Raw genomic sequence first — 19,828 nt, forward strand, 5'->3', positions numbered from 1 at the left:
AATAAAAACAACTTGTTTTACTCACGCAAGGCCATTAACAATAAAATCAGCATCAAACTTCAATTTCCGGCCGAAATAATTTACACTAAAAAAAATTATTACTAAATGTGAAAATTGTGAAATGTTTGAATTGTCATAACTTTTTTGTTTATTTTCATGGTAGATTGCTAATACAATGGACCGTTTTCTCTAAAAAATTACGTTGGTAAAAAGATAGGGTTTTGAGATATTTGAGTTTTTGTGACAAAAATTATATTTTTTAATGTTAAAAAAGATTTTTTTCACAGTGTATATTTTCTTAGGAATCGCCATTTAGTTATCTAACTTTGCTGAACAATAAAATCAGCATCAAATCGCGATTCCCGGCCGAAATAATTTACACAGAAAAATTTTTTTTACTAAATGTAAAAATTGTGAAATTTTTGAAATGTTATAACTTTTTTGTTTATTAGTTTACCATCACCAAATTTTTATGGTAGATTGCTAATACAATGGACCGTTTTCCCTAAAAAATTCAAGTTGGTAAAAAGATAGGGTTTTGAGATATTTGAGTTTTTGTGACAAAAATGATGTTTTTCAATGATAAAATAGATTTTTTTTCACAGTGTATATTTTCTTAGAAATCACCATTTAGCTATCTAACTTTGCTGAAAAATTCATAACAATCGAACAATCCGTTTTTGCTGTGCATATTTTTGAATATTTTTGAACCATTTTCACATACACCCTTTTGAAAAGTTAGTCGTGGCTCTAAATAAAAATTTGATATCGAAAAATGGCGATTTAGATGGAACTGAAAAACTGTGCAAAGTTTCAGTTCAATAGAAAATCATGAATTAAAAATTTTCCTTAATTTTGATGTTGTTGCTTGGAATCGCTCCGCTCTGCTTCTGTCTTCGGGCACATCGTCTTGTTCAATTTTTGGTTTACATCCAACGGCGTTTGAACCGAATTGCACTCGGTCATATTGAACTTCTCCAGCAAGCTGTCGATGTAGGATTCTTGATCTATTGATACCGTTCCGTCTCCTCTCGTAATCCTTAGTCCAAGCACTTGCTTTGCTGTACCAAGATCTTTCATCTTGAATTTCTTCATCAGTTCCTGCCTTACATATTCCGCCATCTTGTCGTCGTTTGTAAAAATTAGAAAATCATCCACGTAAATCGTAACTATTGTCATCTTGTCCCCGTCAACTCGATAGTAAACGCAGGTATCATATTTTGAACGTATTTGTCCCATCTTGCGTAGTACTTTGTCCAATTTCAAATTCCAAATTCTGCTCGCTTGCTTCAAACCATATAGCGCCTTTTGTAGCTTACAAACTCTTCCCATCCCGTCCTCGAAGCCTTCTGGTTGCTGCATATAAATCTCTTCATTCTTCAGCTCACCTTGCAAGAAAGCCGTTACTACAGCATCTAACTGATATATTGAAAGATTGTTCTCAGCTGCCTTTGCCATCAGGCACCGGATCGTCGCATAACGAACTACTGGCGAATACGTTTCAGCATAGTCGATACCCTGGATTTGCGCACATCCTTTGATCACCAATCTCGCTTTGAACCTCTCAATTGATCCATCAGGGTTGGTCTTGGCTTTGTACACCCACTTATTCTTCAACGCTTTACGCTTTACGCTTTACTTCTTTACTGGTGGTAACGACGTAATCGCCCAGGTGCCGTTTTCGATTTGAGCTTGATACTCTGCCTTCATCGCGTCGACCCAATATTTTCGGTTGGTATCTGCCATGGTCTCTCGATAACTTTCAGGTTCACCAAATAACTGTGGGATGGAAACTTGCGGAAGATTTGGACTACTACATCGGATAGAAGAACACTTGCCTTCGATCGGGCGCTCCCGATCACAATGCCTCGAATCATGTTGCTCCTCAACGGAGTCTTCTAAACGTGGTGGGAGCGTCTTCGTGCCACAAGCCTCCAGACCCATTATCATGGGCTCGTAATTCTCTGGCAGCAGACTGGCTAGCCATGTATCATCCACTTTGAAGCCAACCTCCGTATGCTTATGAGCTTATTTCATTCACGTATTCTTCCACAGACCTACACTCGACCAGACGAATACCTGTTAGCTTCCGCAGTTCCTGATTATGGTATGTACACTGGTCATGCTTCAAACGGCAGATGGGCTAATTTCGGCGCTGTCTTCCATACCATAAAACCGTGGCGTGCCCTTAAAGTACGTTCCTGACCTGTGCCCAGCTTATGCAACTATCTGAGAGGCCCCATAAGGGCCTGGGCCAACCCTCGGGTTGCTTCCTTGCTTGCATAGATAACCACCAGGTTGATTGGCGACTACTTCATTTGCAGTGAGGGACAGCGGCTCTAAGGGCGACCCAACAGAAATGACGACTACTACTGAATCCATGAACAACAATGTGATCGAGAGTGGAGAGGCAGAGAGAACGGCGTTGAACCCGTTCGCGCGACGAGGACTGTCGAGACCACCACTACGAGGGGTTGGTGTACCCACCAGCGAGCAGATGGCAGGAGTAGCACGAGACAGCGCAGATGACCTCACGCGAGCGCTGAACCGCAACAGCAGCGGGCTACCAAAGATGATGATAGTTGCCGAAGAGCAGGACGAGCTGATCGGCTACAAGAGCGTGCTGAACAACATCCGCAAATCGCTGGCTCTGGCCAAGAAGGAGTATGATCTCCTGGACGAAGACCGGAGTGCAGCTGATGCGAGCAAGGAGGAGCGGAAAGCCTCCTCTTTGCTGGCAAAGCGACGATGCAGAACAAAACTATGCAGCTCGCTGGAGCCGTAAAGAAGAGGTCAACCCGCCTTACAGCTCGAACTGCATGGTCAAAATCTGCAGAGGAGATGCGTCCGGCAAAGACGGGCGGAAAGCCAAAGAGAAAGAAGGTAACGGCCAACGCAAGTAACCAGGCAGCCAAGTCGGTTGCGAAACGCGCAAAAGGGCAGGGAAATCAAGTCCCAAGAGACCAAACTTAAGAGGGACGGTGAACAACCGGACCATGGGACCGGAGCTAAGGTTCCGAATGCGAGACCGTTGGCAGTAATGCTTAAATGCTATCACAAACGATTTGGACGTTCGATTTTAACTATTCTCCTTCTTGAACCTCCTACCCTGAGTGAGTAGTATCGGTGTTCGAAAGTAACGCGTTCCGTCTAGTCTGTTGGTTGGCGGCAAACACGGAATGTAATACTGTATCCCTTCGCAACGGTACCGTGAAACGATTGTGGGTTTCGTCATTCTGATCAGCGTCGATTTGTCACCGCGATAGCTGTGGACAAGAGTGCTGCTGGATTCAGTAAGTATTTGGTCTAGTCCCACCGCAAGAGGACCACCACTCCAATCGGGAGATTGTGCTGACGCCTACATTTGGTGGCTCCAGAGAGGAGGAACTACTGCCAGCAACATCGCCCCTTCATGGAACTTGAATTCAAAGGGTAGTCTATAAGCAGGGCCCAATCTTCCAGGGAAGAGAAGACAACTTAAGCCGGTAGCTAGTGGAACGCTTACCAATAGAGAGCTCATGTACATCCCTAACTGGCGTACCGCGAAGGTAAGGAAGAGAGAGAATGAGTTTTTAGTGAAGACCCATACCTTTTTGGTATCGGATTAGCAGATTTTTTCATTCTAAAAAAAAAGTCATGGACACAAGTCTGCCGTCACGAGACGTGAAAGTTAAAGGTGGTAGACTGAAAAGTTTTTTGGATTTTTTGACTGCAGTGTGCAGCAGACAGTTCTCGGTTGGAATTTAGAAAATGGTGTGTGGCGTAGACGCATGACCCACTAGTTGTAGCGAGTGTACACAAAATGAAACGAACAATATATGGCAGACTTGAGCGGGCTGGACGCGTAGTGCGAATGTCAGAGGAAAGAATAAAAAAAAACCTTAGCAGGGAAGCAGATAAAGTTTGCGGCACAGAGAACACGCTGGCTGCAAGCGGTGAAAGAATATTTCAGATCCCTAAATGTCAAAATAGGAGCATGGATTTTGACGGATTACGTTCGGGCAAACCGGAGGAACATCGTCCAAGACCGACAAAGATGGTGCTCTACCACACGCTCGGCGTTTGATATAAGTTGACCTGAATCAATTTAAAACAGCAACATGGTATCGTAGGTAATGTTAATAACTGAATTACAAAGTATAAGCTATTTTTTGTGGAACTGAACTGTTCTTTAGAGTTCTATACATATTCTTCTGAAAATCCGTGGACCTTTATAGCGGCCAATGCGCTGGCATGGCATTCGGCAAAAACATGTCGACAGTGACCGATTAGAATTCCGGTCCAGGAACGTTTCGTGGCAATTTTCTTGACTTCCTTCAGCATAGAGTATCTTCATGACTGCCACACGATGTACAAATGCAGAAATGGTTATTGGGAGAACATGGTCACAGTAAATTGTGAGATTTCTAATATAACAATATGCTGCAAAGCATGCTTTGTCCGGGTTGAGACCTTAAGTCGCCGAGAAGCCGAGAAAGTCAGCAGCTTTTCAGCCATCTATAATTAAACGTTCTCTTCGTACAACTCCGGATCACTACAATGTCTCCAAGAAACGCCGCTTTTAATTATTAAATTTATCAATAACAAGGATTTCGGAAAGTATACTTACACGGGACCACCAGTGATTGACGAGTTCTTCAACATAAAGATAATTTATTAAGAAAACCGCATCTCCGCCACGGACGCGGCGGCAGCACCGATCACGATTCCATCACGACACTTCACCACTCTTCCGGAACTGTCCCGTTCCTAATCTCTACTTGCTATTGAGCGAACGTTCGCAGTTGGTGTAGGCCACTCCGACGCCGAAACCCGATCCCATGATAATGGGCCACGCACGTCTCTTGAAGAACAACAGCGAGAACACGGTACCCAGGGCAAGGCCACCACCTACGGATGAAGAATGTTTGGTGGAAGACGCACGTCAACAAACAATAGCAACACCACAGAAATTATGTAACTCGAGATCGGAAGAGCTCCCAAGTTCAAGGTTTTCAATTGTTCCTAGCAAACTGGGAGGCGATACTTACCGAATTTGACCAGCGTGTCGGTCAGGCAGCGGTCGATCTTCTTGCCGTACTGGTCCTCAGCGAAGGTTTGGGCCATTTTGCCGGGTGAATGCGAGGCGGGTCGATTTTTTCCACACGCACACTGATTTTCTGAAACGATGGAACCACCAGACACAAAAATCTGCCGCACTCTGGCTGAGATGATGATGATTTTCGATCGGTTTTGACGTTTCTCTGTTTTGCTTCAGCGCTTCTTTCGACACTGGCTCGCATCTCTTTTTCGATATCCGTTTAGATGTTTCTGAAGGGTTTCATTGAAACTCCGACACCACTCGAATGGTGCCCTATCCCTCGTCGTCTGTCAAACGCGAGTCGGACTGGCGCTGCGTAAACATCGAAAACTCGCACTCTCTTTTGACAGCTTGCGGCAGACATTCTTCGTGGTTGCGCACATTCTCGAGGTTTTGCAGTGTAAAAAGTTTTAGTAAAATCAAAAGTAAGTGAATATTCCCATTGTTTTCGGCGTCATTGTTTAGGGTAACTGTTGTTTAGCGGCAACAGCTTGTGTTAGTGCTTAATTGGTTTTGGATTAATCGAAAAATAACGTTTTCTTTTTCCCCCTTTCCGATTACATAATTTCTCCTCCGGAACATCCAGAATGTCGTTCGCCCTGAGAAGCACTGCTCGTTTGGCCGCCTCGGTCCGGCCGGCTCTGCGCTCGATGCAGTCCCGTGGCTACGCCGACGAGATGGCGTTCACGCTGGCCGCCGCCAACAAGGTGTACTACGACTCGGCCAACATCCGGCAGGTGGATGTGCCCTCGTTCAGCGGCGCCTTCGGTATCCTGCCCAAGCACGTCCCCACCCTGGGTAAGAAGAACCTTCCTATCGTGTAATGACTATAATAGTGAGCTTACATTCAATGGTGGTAATTTCCTTTTTAGCCGTCCTGAAGCCCGGAGTGGTCACCGTGTACGAACATGATGGTGCCACCAAGAAAATCTTTGTTTCCAGCGGTACCATCACCGTCAACGAGGATTCCTCCGTCCAGGTGCTGGCCGAGGAAGCTCACCCCGTTGAGGACCTGGACTCCGGCGCCTGCCGTGAAATTCTGTCCAGCGCCCAGAGCCAACTGTCCTCCGCCTCTACTGATAAGGTAAGGACAAATACAGACACAGACATCCGGTCAGTCGACGATGACTCTATTGCCGCTATTTCTTTATAATTGCAGGAACGTGCCGAAGCCGGAATCGCAGTGGAAGTTGCTGAGGCTCTGGTGAAAGCCGCCGAATAAGCGCGCGATCGCGGCGGAAACTGCCATCTCAGATATAACATTTTTTCTGTTGATAAACACATTATTAGGAGCTACAAAAAAACATTCAAGCAGCACCAGAGATGCGGTCGAAATAGTGCGAAACCAATTGAACGTTTTCCGGATTAGTGGATGAGCATCTTACCTAGAGTACAGCCAAGTCGAAGGTGCAGAACAAGAAGCGAGGGGGTTAATAAATTCAAGCAGACAGCGAGTTTAGAAGCGTATCGTGCGTCGTCCTTCGTTGATTCGATAGGCAAGTAAAAGAAATCTCCTTTAATACTTCATTTATGTTTATCAAGTGTAAAATTAGAGATCAGAGGCCTCAATCTGCTTTAGCCTGAAGATCTGATCTGGGTTCTATTCTTATCGTATACCAGTATTTCCTTGTTCCTGGTGCTATAAGCTCACAGATCATGATTAATCGGAGGTTTCCCCGATTATTTTTCATGAGATTTAAGTCCCAAAAACCGATCCAAAAGATTGCTTCACAAATTCTCCAGGGGTTCATTCAAATATTCCTCCACAGTTTTTTTTCAACGAGTGCGCTCAAAGATTCAGAAATTCATCCAGAATCTCCTTCGCGAATACCTACCTCCAGAGACTTACGAAATCTCTCCATAGATCCCAACAAATATTTCTCTAGGTTTTTCTACAAAAAATCCAGTAATTTCTTCAGAAAACTATCCGGAATTTCCAACAAAAACCTGTTGACAAATTTCAAAAAATCCTGCTTGGGTGTTTTTAGATATCGAGGATGCCTTTGACAACGTGTCTGTCGATGCCATATTGGAAGCCGCACGGGGTCCAATGATTTCCCCAATTGGATTCACCAAATGCTAAAAAACCGACATCTCTTCTCCTCTTCCCGACATTGCGTCAAACGGCGATTAGGAAATCGAGTGTTTGTGGATGCCCCCAAGGGGGAGTCTTGTCACCACTTTTGTGGAATCTCGTAGCAGATACGCTATTGAGGCAACTCAATAATAGCGGTTTTGTTTTCCTACGTATGGGTTTGCCGAGGACTACCTAACATTGTTAGTCGGTATGTGCATCAGCACCCTTTTCGACCTGATGCAAAACGCTTTTCAGGTAGTTGAGGGTTGGTGTCGCCAACCCAAGAATATCAAATGGATGTACACAACTGTTGTTCGTCCAATATTGCCCAGGTAACCACTAAGCATTTGAATAAGCCGTACATCAGACTGTATTAAGCATTTGAACTGCTTGCTGCCTTACATAAGCAGGTCTAATGCATAGCTGCCTTGAATCAGCATAAGCTATGTTATTCAAACGCTTTCGGCTGTTAATTAGCATTTTAACTGCTTGAGGTGTTTTCGCTGGGAAGCATTCATAATGCTTTTTATCTGCTCTACAAATGCTAAGAGCAAAGCGTATGGGAGATATGTTATGCATTTGACAGCACATGCTGCCTATCTCTTACAGAGTCTATGCCTTTGTTGACAAATTTGGACATCTGAGTTGCTTATTCGTTTTTCCCTCATTCATCCAAAAGCAAAGGGTGAAACAAATACTCAGTCGCGAACGGAGCCTGTGGGGTACCAGGGAGAACCCCACAGTATTCATCCCCTGCTGCGTTAATGCACGGCTCAGGCGCAGACGACCTTAACTTCCAGTGCGACTCGTGAGAACAACAATGAGCAACAACAACAAACAAAATAAAACAATAGGTGCCAACTGCCTCTCTCAGCTGGAAAAAAGGACACTGACCAGGGAGATTCGCTGGAGCAGCTCGAAGCACAGCTAGATAGTAAATCACTGGAAAATCTGTCCAGTTGTCCATCGATCAATTTGGACACTCCAAAGAACTCCGAGATGGAAGACAGCGACGAGGACGATCGAGTAAGCGTCACTATTTATCAAGACATCAAGAGGATCAACCGTTGTACATCCGGAACAATCTCAGCAAATGGACCGAATCAAGCTGAGTGGTGCCGGTAAAAAACGACTAAAAAACTGCTAGATCAGGGCTATGACAAAGACGAGGCCTATCACCTTGCCTACAAACCAAGCGTGCAGTCAGAACCGTCGAAAAGGCCTAGAGATGACCTATCGAGCGGTGAGAAGCCACAACCCAGAAAGACAAAAGGGATATCAACACCCACGGGAAGGCCGCACAAGGACCATTCTCGAAAATCCCTAGCCACATCATCGGTGAACATCCGGCTGCAACGGTACAAAGATCCAAATTTCCAAGATGGAAGGGCAGAGGCAGATGTATTGGAATGGAGTGGCCGTAGATCGGACAGCGAAATAAAACACGTGTGTGTTCTATGAGCTACTACAGTAAAGTGAAAATTTATTCATCTAACTTAATGCTATGCGCACATGTCACCATGGTAACGACATGTTCTAATTCAAATTAAGTCGTGGCATGCTGCGCCTCACGTCGTCATCTCCTACACTCCTCCTCGACGGAAGGACTCCAGCAGCTTCACGGAAACCCTTCAGTTTGACGGACTGCAACGGCTTCGTCATCATATCCGCAACCATCGCATCAGTCAGACAGTAGCGGATGTCGATTTCCCCATTCTGCAGCAGATCTCGAACGAAGTGGAATTTCGTCTCGATGTGCTTCGAACGGCGGCTAATAGTGGGCGAATTCGATTGTTTGATCACCCCTTGGTTATCCTCGAACACGACCACCGGCGCGGACAGCTTGACGTCGAAATCGTCCAAGATTCGACGGACCCAGCGGAACTCTTGGAGGCACTCGGCTAGCGCCACGCATTCCGCTTCTGTGCTGCTCAGTGTGACGCAAGTTTGCTTCTTCGAGCTCCAGCTGATCGAACCACCAGCGAAACGGAACAGGTAACCGGATGTTGACTTCCGATCACTCGAGTCACCTGCCCAATCGGCGTCGACGAACACTTTCAGTGGTGATCCATCTACGCCGAGAACCAACTCGTCGTGCAGCGTGTGCTTCAGGTATCGTAACACCCTTTTTGCTTCCAGCCAGTCTGCTTGAGTTGGGCAACTGGTCTTCCTTCCCAGTATGGACACAGCGGCTGCTATGTCCGGACGCGTGTTCACGGCCACGTACAATAAACCACCAATCAAGCTGGCGTATTGATGATTGTTCGGCAGTTTGTCGGTGTCATTCTCCTCCTTTGATTGGGTGTGGCCGGGATCAAGAGGAAACTTCGATGTCTTTGCTTCCGACATTCCGAAACGGTCCAACAACTTTCGGATGTACGTTGCCTGGGTCAAGCTCACTCCGTTGCTGGATCGGTCCACCTCGATGCCCAGGAAATGCTTGATGTCTCCCAGCGACGTCACTTCGAAATGTTGGTTCAGCTCTCGCATGATGTGCTGATATTCTTCTTCTTCGCAGGCAATAACCAGGTCATCCACGTACACCACCAAGTAGGTGCACTTCTTCCCGGATCGACGGACGTAGAGGCACGAATCATTCTTGGACTGCTCGAAACCCATCTGCTTCAGGACGGCACCGAACGTCTGATTCCAAACGCGGGCGGATTGTTTCAGCCCGTACAGGCTTTTGCGTAGCAAACACACCTTGCCATCGTCCCTCGTGGTTACACCCGGCGGCATACGCATGTACACGGTTTCCCCGAGAACACCGTGCAGGTACGCCGTCTTCACGTCGGCGTGTTTGACGATCATCTTCTTCTGGCTAGCGACCGACAGCAGAACACGAAAGGTGACCTGCTTGACCACCGGGGCGAAGACCTCGTCGAAATCGGTGCCGTACTTCTGGGTGAACCCCTGCGCCACCCCGAGCCTTATAGCGCACAACGTCGCCGTGTTCGTCCTGCTTACGTTTAAATATCCATTTGGATCCGATCGCTTTCCGACCGGCTAGGTCTGTCAGCTCCCACGTGCGGTTTGCACGGAGCGATTGCAGCTCCTCCTCAATTGCTGCCTCCACAGCGCGCTTTCGGAACCGTTGACTGCTTCGTCGTACGTTCTTGGCTCAGGTGGAAGATTGTGCGCCAGACTACTTGTCTCTCGGAACCGAGCAGGTGGGATTCCCTTCGTGGTGCGTTCCGATTTGCGTACCGGAGTGGGTGGCTCAACTGGCTCTTCGTGGAGAGATACTTCACCAGATTCATATTCCGCATCCGAATCCACATCGACATCATCGGCTTGATGGTCTGGTTCGGTTACGGACTGGCTGCCTCGCGGAAGCGGTGATTCGATCTCGATTACATCGGTTGGCTTGATCGAATGCTTTGGTGGCTTCTCTCCCTCCAGAAAACGTGCGTCTCGGCTGATCACCACCTTGTCGTTAGATGGATCGATAAAGCGATATGCTTTGTGGTAGTCGGAGTACCCTACCAGCGTCATCTTCACAGCCTTTGGTTGCAGTTTCGACCTTTTCTCCGACGGAATATGCACGTACGCTTGGGTGCCGAAAACGTGCAAATGGTTGAGGTCCGGCTTCTTGCCGTACCACGCCTCGTATGGTGTAACTTCGGTCGATCTCGTTGGCAGCATGTTTTGTAGATGGGCAGCGGTGTTGACCGCCTCGGCCCAGTAACGGTATCCCATCTCACTGTCCAGCAGCATGCAGCGTCCCATCTCCACCAACGTTCGGTTTTCCGCTCTGCGACGCCGCACAGTGATGCGAGGGCGGAAAAAAGTCGAAAAATGAACTTACGTATTTTGATTCAAATGTATTTTTTCATTTTTTCTTGACATTTGAATAGTTTATTTTCAAAATTTTGCGCTGATTGAACGAAAATTGATTTTTTCCCAGAGCTTTAAAGTGGGTGTAAATCATACTTGAAATTTAAGCTCCCATATAAAATGTATGGAAAAACAAAAACAAACTTCCTCTAGCTTTTCAAATATGAGCACACATTTGTACACATTTGACGCTATATTCATTTTGAAGATTTTTTTGTCAGCTTTCAGAAAACCTAGGGGTTATTTTGCGCAAACTTGCGCAACATATGGTTTTCGGCAAAGATACAACTAGAAAGCCCTTATGTTGAATGACATTCGACCTCCTGCTTATAGTTTGCGTATTGCTTTACTTATTTTCGAATAAAAGGAGATACATGTATATCTTCAAATTGTTACGATTGTATTGCTTCCATTTCTTATCTATTATCATTCAACTCTTTATTTTCAAGGCTCAGACGTTATGAAGCTTTACGGAGCCATGCAAGCAACTCATACATAGACGAGAGGTCAATGGGAAAACATCTTTATATCTAAATTATTTCCAACACTTTCTCAAATTCTACATTGAGGAAGTTTCTATTCAATTGTATCGGCTCAGCTACCATAGCGCATAATAGAGCCGGTGTTTGTTGTATAATGTTATCATTTTTATGTGTGAAAAGTATTTTAAGACAAGACATAAATAGCTATTATGCGCGCAGGTATTCAGCAAGAGTACGTTGATGATGTCTGTGTTTGATTTATGACCGTTCCAGAATATTTTCGTTTTTGAATTTAAATTTGCGATGGTGTCCCTTTAGACCCTGTTTCTTGATGTTCTCGAAGTTAAAAGGACCAATTTTAATTAGAAAGCATGAAATGACCCTAATATTCAATCTTTTGATAAGTTGGTTGGCACGAATTTATCAACAAGCAAAAGTTATATTCGCGCAAAACGTAACGCGTGGAATCAAACGCCAAAAAAACGTAAATTGGAATATACAATTTTCAGTAAATAACTACGGAAGTCTTTAAAGAACTTGATGCGCTAATAAGCAGATTTTGTTGCAGGTGGGACGTTACGCCAATAAATAGAAGGAAGTTGTTTTTATCGAAATTGTAAACCCACGTATCTAAAATTAAAAAAAAAAAAATACTTGAACTTATTAATCCATGTTCAATATATCAGGTTTTGAAATTGTTTGCATTACACACTTCTAGTAAACTTTTTTTTTTGTCCTTAATGAGTAATTACATGCTTTTGTTTTTCTATCGGATATTTTGCCTGATTCAGATAGATCCTAATTTTCGCCACATCCACAAGCATTAACCAATAACTCTATGCTCTGGCTTATTTTACCGGTAGCTGTTCGAAAAATATTTCTTTACAATATTTTTTTTTGTATTGATTCAACGTTTTCTTGTATTCATGAATATTAGAAATTTATGGAAAATATAAATAAATACATAAATAAGTACAGATACGAATTTTTTTTTTAGTTGGTTCAAAAGTGTAACGGTCAAACGAACTGGTTCTTCTGATCATTTAGGAGAACTTCATACAGGAGAACTTCAACGTTTCTCAAACTGAACAATAATTTATTTTAACCGGTTCATAACTAAGTTGGTTTTAGCCAGGTTGCAAAATCATTTAGTTTCGTTGATGTGTCATTCTTTAAAAATAATAATGTTTTTTACACCGACACTGCACAGGCGGATCTTTTTTATTCTTTTCAAAAGTTATTCGGATTAGTGAACCAGCTTTCCTTATCACTTATTTTGGTCCTATGTTTAATCGTTCATAAAAAGAAATTAACAATTATCAAGCCGGACAGCAAAATTAATTAACCGGTTCATAAATTATTGTTTTTGATTAACCGCCTCTCAAAATTATCTTTTTTTTTGTCGAATGGGCATCCATTTACTAGTGGGATGAATTTCTTGATTTTACCGGTTCGAAAATGAACCGGTTTTCCAATATACTTATTTTATTTTTTGTGGAAGGTTAGCCATAAGAAGTAATTATAAAGCAACAATACTCAAGAGATATACTGTAATTATTTAACCGGTTAAAAAATAGATCGGTTAGACAAAACGGTTCAACAAATAATGTATTCTCCACTTGTTTATCATCATAATATATAGAACATCAGCATAATACCAGTTCGACGAAATCCTTGATTTTACCGGTTCAAAAGTGAACCGGTTGAGTAAACCGGTTCGCAAAATAATACATTGTATTCATGTTTAATTGCCCATGAGAATAAATTATAAAAAAATTAACGATTTCTAATCGGAATTATAAAATATTTTTTACCGGTTCAAAAATGAATCGGTAAAATGAACCGGTTCGGCGAAATGAACATTTCTATTGTACTAGTCGCTTCTCACTCAAAAAAATCTGTTATCTCCATTGGTTCCCTTTTGGACGTTGGAGGGTAAAAAACATTCTCAAATTGTCCACTTCCCCAGGGGAACCAGGATTCCGGAACGGTCCTGAAAGTGGCCAATGTGGACCATAGGAAGTCAACATGACTTCTAGTTAACTTATTCTAATAAATAATAAAGTTTTTATAAGCTTTGAACGAATATCACGCATGTTAAGACTTTTTGCCACCTTTTGTATGGAGCCGCATCACTGTGCGCCGTTCTGTTGCGGCGTGTAGGCGGTCGTGAATTGAGGTGAGATCCCTTTTGAGCGGTAGAATCGTCCAAGGCGTTTGGACTTATACTCCCCTCCTTGGTCGGACCTGATGACTGTTGGGTATCGGCCGAAACGATTGTGCACCATTTCCGCATAATCTTCGATTCTCTCGATGGCGTCGGACTTGCGCTTGAGAAAGTACACCACCGTGAACCAACTGTGGTCGTCGATCATCGTCAGGAAATATCGAGCTCCTCCTGGCGTCACGGTGTTCATCGGGCCGCAGATGTCGGTGTGAATCAAATCAAGCACCTTGGTGGATTGCGGACCAGATTGTTTCGGGAATGGAAGCCTCGCCAGTTTGCCTTTCAAACAGCATTCACATGCGGCGCTGACACCACAATCGCGCACGCAAACGCCAGTCGCGAGCCCCTCGCGTACCAGCCGTTGAATCGCTTCGATGTCTCGGTGCCCTAGCTTGCGGTGCCAGTCGTGCAAGCAGTTTTTCGTATGATTGGTGGCGGCGGCCTTGGAATCGTGACTGCATACATTCAGGTGGTACAGCCCACCATCCTTGGCCGCTACTCCCGCCACGCTACCGTTGTGTTGGATGACGCATTTGCTGGCGTCGAACGTGACCAACGCACCCTTGTCGGTCACTTGTCCCACAGAGATGAGATTCGCATCTAACTCTGGAACGAGGAGCACATCTGATAAGATAATTTCTTGTTTCTTACCTTTATCGTCCTTGCAGAAGAGATTGCCAATTCCTTTTCCGGCGACATCGGCCACGCGCCCGTCGTCGAGTGCAACGGACATTCCCTTGATTGGCTTGAGTTGGTTTAAGAATGCTTCGTCACTGCACATGTGACTCGATGCTCCCGAGTCGACGATCCAGTTCGTTGGTTTCATCGCAGTAGGCGTTGGGTGGATAGCGAACGCGAACGGCGTCATCACTACCACGTCGTTGCCCTGGGCAACGCGACCCTTCGGTTTTGGTTGCCTAGCGACGTCCTTCTGCTTCGGGTCGGTTTTTCGTCCAAGCGTGGGGCAATTTTTCTTCACGTGGGGTCATCTATGCTCATGCTCATGCTCATGCGTGGGGCAATTTTTCTTCACGTGCCCGGGTTGCTTGCAATGGTGGCACACGATGGATTTGGCTTCGACGCGCAAAATGGACTCACCTCGGCCGGACCTCTCGCTTCGCTTGAGGGCTTCATTTTCACGATGTCCATCGTCAGCTCGTCTTCGGGGCGGCTCTCTAATGCGGTCGTCAGCGGCAGGCCGAACGATGCCGGCAGGCTTCGCAGAATAAGCACAACCGTCAGCGTAGCTCACAATTCCAGCCCGGCATTCGCCAACTGTTGGAACAAATCCTCCATCTCGTGCAAATGGCGTTCCATGTCGTCGCCGTCGGAATAAGTGAGGTTACAAATCCGCTTCAGAATCGAAATTTTCGATGTGAGCGAGGTTTTCTGGTGGTGGTCCCTCAGCGTCTCCCAGATTTGCTTGGCCGTGGTGCACTTACGGATCAAAGACTGCTGCGTGATTCCGACGAACAGCGAAATCGTCCCCTGCGTCTTGGCGTCTCCGTTTGTCCACGCTTCCGTGACCGGTTCTGGCGCGTCGTTGGTAACGTACCTCCATAATTCCTCGCGCATCAGCAGGCTTTTTAACTGAAAACTCCAGCTCTCGTAGTTGTCGCTTCCAAGCCTCTCCATGCTGAACTTCTCCATTTCGTCGGTGACCGGCAAATCCAATTGCGGCGCGTCCTCGAACAGAACTATCCGGTTTTCCGGTACTTTACTCCCGACCGAAAAAGAAAACTTTTACTAGTGGAACTTCCGAATGGCCCATAACCTATTGGAATGGAGTGGCCGTAGATCGGACAGCGAAATAAAACACGTGTGTGTTCTATGAGCTACTACAGTAAAGTGAAAATTTATTCATCTAACTTAATGCTATGCGCACCATGTGCGTTACCATGGTGACATGTTCTAATTCAAATTAAGTCGTGGCATGCTGCGCCTCACGTCGTCATCTCCTACAAGATGCTGTCCATATGCAACCCGGTACCTCGAAAGTTGCGAACAAGAAGACAAACGAAGACGCTGAACGCTCCAAACCCGGGAAACTGAAAGTCCCAGGTAAACAGGCTAAAGCTAGAGTTTACAGTCAACTCGGGAATACGATGGTCTAAGTTAGGATAACAGAGGCAGCAGCAGGGCGAAGTCAACCCGGGAAACCGAAAGTCCCAGGCACGAAGCAAAAAGCAAAAACTGCTCATACTCTACCCGGGAATATTAAGGTCCCTGGTAAGGTGGCATTAGCAGTAGCTGAAAATCGTCTATCAGGGAATCTAAAAGTCCCAGATAGGAAAACTAAGACCACTGCTACTCAAAATCTGCTGTACACGGAGGTTGTGAGTCAAGTACGCATAGGAATAATACCAAAGGACTATCCGACTACTACAGCTCTAGCAACACAACAGCTAATATTGGTACAAGACACCATTATTAACAAAGTAGTGGAGAATCGGGGAACAGATGTAAAACCGATTTTCAGAGGCTGCACCATAAAAACAGGCTTCCTCGTTATCAACTGCCATGACCAGGTTACAGCGGACAGGTTAAAAAGAATAACTCCGAGCCTACTTGAATGCGAGGGAGTTGAGTTGATAGTGGTCGACGAAAAGAACATTCCTAGATCGGAAATCTTGGTAGCCTACCTGCCGAAAAGCGCCACGAAAAGCAACGAGCAAATAATGGCATTCATCGAGTCACAGAATGACTTGGACACGGATTCCTGTAGAATTCTGCAAAGATGTTTCCCTAACGGGAATGATGTTGAGCTGGTGCTCACAGTGAACGAGGACTCGATGCAGAAATTAACAAGATGGGGATTTCAAATCAACTACTTGTATCACACTGCAAAACTACGTCGGGTCAAGAAAAGCAGGATCGACAAGCAACATACTTTTCCGTTGAAAACTAACTGTTCATACTTATTGGAAATTTTGCAAGGAATCCGAATATGCAATAATATTTGAGGGTTTTCGGTCGAATTTACAAGTTATAGTGGAAAATCTGACCGAAAAGGCGTTAAAACGTTGTAACGTCACGGTACAATGTGTCTTTAGTGTGTCGGACCGCAGTCAAGCTGGCGCCTCTGGACCTTCGGACATCTGGACGGATCTGGATCTGGAAGGATAGGCCTTACGAATCGGTTATACATTCAAATGAGGGGCTTTAGAATGGACGACGCATCAAAAGCAGAGAGAACCGGTTCTCCATAGCAGAACCAAACAGTTGATCAAAGGCTTGAGAAGAGCGGCAGTTAGTATTTCTTTTTTGCTGACTTTGTTTTGCAATTGTTTTTTTAGGCTGGCTCACAGGGCCGCACACCAATCCCCTATTTTCCCAGAGAACTATGGTGCACAGTTGAGCTTAGAGTCCTTCACTGGCACTCGTACGTCGATCAGCCACCCCTAATATGGGAACAGACGCTTAGGTTAGCAGAAGCAATGCATTGTCCTTGACAGCCAACAATCAACTTTCCCTCCGAGATCAACTATTACTTAATTTAATGAAATCAATATTGGCTTTCTCAACTTGTATTCACTCGAAAGATTGTACAAGCTCTTTGTGTGTTAAGTTTTGGCTTGTCTTTTCTTCAAGTATTTATTATCGTCTGTTACGATTCCTATTCGCTAAGAACATTTTCCACGTCCCCCAGGGTATTACTTGCCTACGGAATTACGGTTTTACACAATAGTTGTTTGTCTCTCCCTAGTGCGAGATATGATTGAATTACACAATTTGTTTTTGTTCTGACACGCTTGAAAATACATTTCATGTGAATGTATTGTAGATCCTCCCATCCTCCCCTTTACAGTTCGTCGTGCTCGGTCAGATGCCGGGTCACGAAGTCGTGCAAATCTTCCAGCGAACGGTTGCCGTTGTACTCGGCCAGCTTCTCACCGTTCCGGTAGATGAATACCGTTGGGAACCCGTTGACGTCCTGGTCGCCGCAGAGTTCCTTGTTCACCTCCAGCGTACAATCCACCTTGGCGATCTTGACCTTATCGGAGCCGACAAACTTCTCCGCCAGCTGCTCCCAGGTCGGGGCCAGTCGCATACAGTGTCCACACCATGGGGCGTAGAATTTCACAAACGTGACTCCCTTCTCGATGGCATGCTGGAAGTCCGGCTGAGACAGCTGAACAACGGCCGAGGTGTTGTCCTTTTCCGCTCCTTCAACCTTCTCGGCTGCTTCGTCCAGCTTGAGTCCTCCAGCCATCTTGGAGACGTATGCCTTCAGATCTTCGTGCGAACGGGATCCGGAGTACTTCTCGATCTTCTTACCATCCTCGATCCATAGGAGAGTTGGGTAGCCCTTGACTTCGAAGTCGGTACAGATCGGTCGGTACTGGGTGCAATCGATCTTGGAAATGCTAATCGAGGTGTCGTACTCGAGGCTCTTGGCCAGCTCTTCCCAGGTCGGGGCCAGCTTGGTGCAGTGTCCGCACCACGGGGCGAAGAACTTGACGAAGTGCTTTCCGCTGGAGATGTGCTTCGCGAAGGTGTCATCGGTCAGCTCGACCAGTGGCGAAACGGGTTTCGGTGGTTCGGCAACCGTTTCCTCGGATTCGTCCTCCTCGATGCCGAGCTGTTCCCGGATGAAGGCGTTGAAGGAGTCCAGATCGCGAGCACCGCGATACTTGACCGACTGATCGGCGGACACTCCCAGCTTGAAGAACTTGAGCGTCGGATAACCGGTGACGTCCTGATCGCTGCACAGATCTCCATCGGTTGTGCAATCGACGCGACCGATTTTCACCGAGAGGGCGCTCTCTTCGTTGCTTGATTCGGCAAGCTTGGCCCAGGTTGGGGCGAGCTTTTTGCAGTGGCCGCACCTGGAAATGAGAAAAACGAAAAAAGATGAAAAATAAATAAGACTCCAGTTTACAAAATAAAACGACAGTCATGAACTTCTATCAACAACTACAGCTTTTCATGCTACTAGTTTCGTGCTTCACTTAGAAGAATGTAGGAACATTCCCGTAGATAATGATAACCTAGAGACTCTAATGTATTTTGTTTTTTGCCTTTCTCGTACACTACTTTTTTAGAATACTGGTTGAGTTCCTCCAGAAGTTTGTCCCGTAACGTGGGTAGATCACCTTAGAATGGTGCGTTGCGGCGTAAGATCTACCACCGCATCAAATTTCGATCTTGCTAATGTTTTCATGCCTAAAGTGGCCGATCAGTGGTGAGCAGACATTTCAGGATCGAGATTTGATGTTCTTTTTTTAATGTTTTGTTGCTAATCCACATTCTATTTCAGGAGTAATCAGGTAAATGTTTTGTTTATAAATGCTTATTAATCATGATTATGATTGTTTTTCAAACAAATGTATAACAAAACTTTTGAATATGGTGGAACTTCTTGAAGGCGAAAATTGAAAAACGCAGCTTGAACAGTTAAACTAATTTATTAGTGACGTGTCAGGATGACAGTAAAAGTTGGAATGAACAAAAATTACAAAACTACATATGCTTCGGTTGCTGTGATGTGCAAACCTTAGCAGTCAGCGAGTGCTAGATTTCTAACACCCCCTCTCAATCGATGACTCCGATCTTGCTCCTGAGGGACTGGAATCGGGTAACATCTAACGCCTTCGTAAAAAGATCTGCTTGCTGCTCGGTGGTACTGATCGGTTCGATCTTGATGGTCCCGGCAGCCACATGGTCCTTGATAAAATGGTGTTTAATGTCGAGGTGCTTGATACGCTTCGATTCAGCATTCTTGGCCAGCCCTATACACCCTCGGTTATCCTCGTAGATTGGCACAGGATCCGTTGGTTTCTTGCAGTTGAGGTCTTCCAAAATTCCAGCCAACCAGATGGCTTCGGATACGGCTGCAGCTAGCGCAACATATTCGGCCTCGCTTGAAGACATGGAGACTGTTGGCTGCTTCCGACTTGCCCAGGACACTGTTGAGCCGTAAACTTTGAACAGGTAACCCGTTACCGACTTGCGATCTTCCGTGTCGGATGCCCAGTAGGCGTCTACAAATCCCACGAGTGGTCTGCATTTCGCTTGAACCGTAGTCCCATTGTAGCGGTTCCTTTGAGGTATCTTACAACCCGCTTCAGTGCCTGCCAATGATTTTCCGTTGGGGATTGCTGGAATCTGCCCAGGTAGCTGAC

General features: G+C 45.5%; 4 protein-coding genes across 4 annotated transcripts in view; 2 read left to right on the forward strand and 2 right to left on the reverse strand.

Moving 5' to 3' along the window:
• The window catches only part of LOC109398420 (transcription factor grauzone), a 166,651-nt gene that overhangs the window by 88,608 nt on the left and 58,215 nt on the right, over positions 1-19,828 (forward strand). The window lies entirely within an intron of this gene.
• Positions 4,626-5,226, reverse strand: LOC109398378 (MICOS complex subunit Mic10). The gene is made up of 2 exons (XM_019670722.3): positions 5,031-5,226; positions 4,626-4,890 (listed from the first exon to the last, which is right to left on the reverse strand). The coding sequence occupies exons 1-2, from the start codon at positions 5,104-5,106 to the stop codon at positions 4,757-4,759; spliced, it is 210 nt and encodes a 69-aa protein (XP_019526267.1). The 5' UTR covers positions 5,107-5,226; the 3' UTR covers positions 4,626-4,756.
• LOC109409421 (ATP synthase subunit delta, mitochondrial) lies at positions 5,370-6,547 on the forward strand. The gene is made up of 4 exons (XM_019682864.3): positions 5,370-5,505; positions 5,667-5,878; positions 5,953-6,164; positions 6,240-6,547. The coding sequence occupies exons 2-4, from the start codon at positions 5,668-5,670 to the stop codon at positions 6,300-6,302; spliced, it is 486 nt and encodes a 161-aa protein (XP_019538409.2). The 5' UTR covers positions 5,370-5,505; position 5,667; the 3' UTR covers positions 6,303-6,547.
• The window catches only part of LOC109398402 (thioredoxin domain-containing protein 5 homolog), a 199,336-nt gene continuing 196,774 nt past the window's right edge, over positions 17,267-19,828 (reverse strand). The window contains exon 3 of the mRNA XM_062845117.1: positions 17,267-18,532. Within this exon, the coding sequence (XP_062701101.1) occupies positions 17,506-18,532 (1,027 nt within the window). The 3' untranslated portion in view covers positions 17,267-17,505. The remainder of the gene's footprint in view (positions 18,533-19,828) is intronic.

Source organism: Aedes albopictus, chromosome 1 (genome assembly GCF_035046485.1).
Source record: "Aedes albopictus strain Foshan chromosome 1, AalbF5, whole genome shotgun sequence".
Taxonomy (NCBI): Eukaryota; Metazoa; Arthropoda; class Insecta; order Diptera; family Culicidae; genus Aedes; species Aedes albopictus.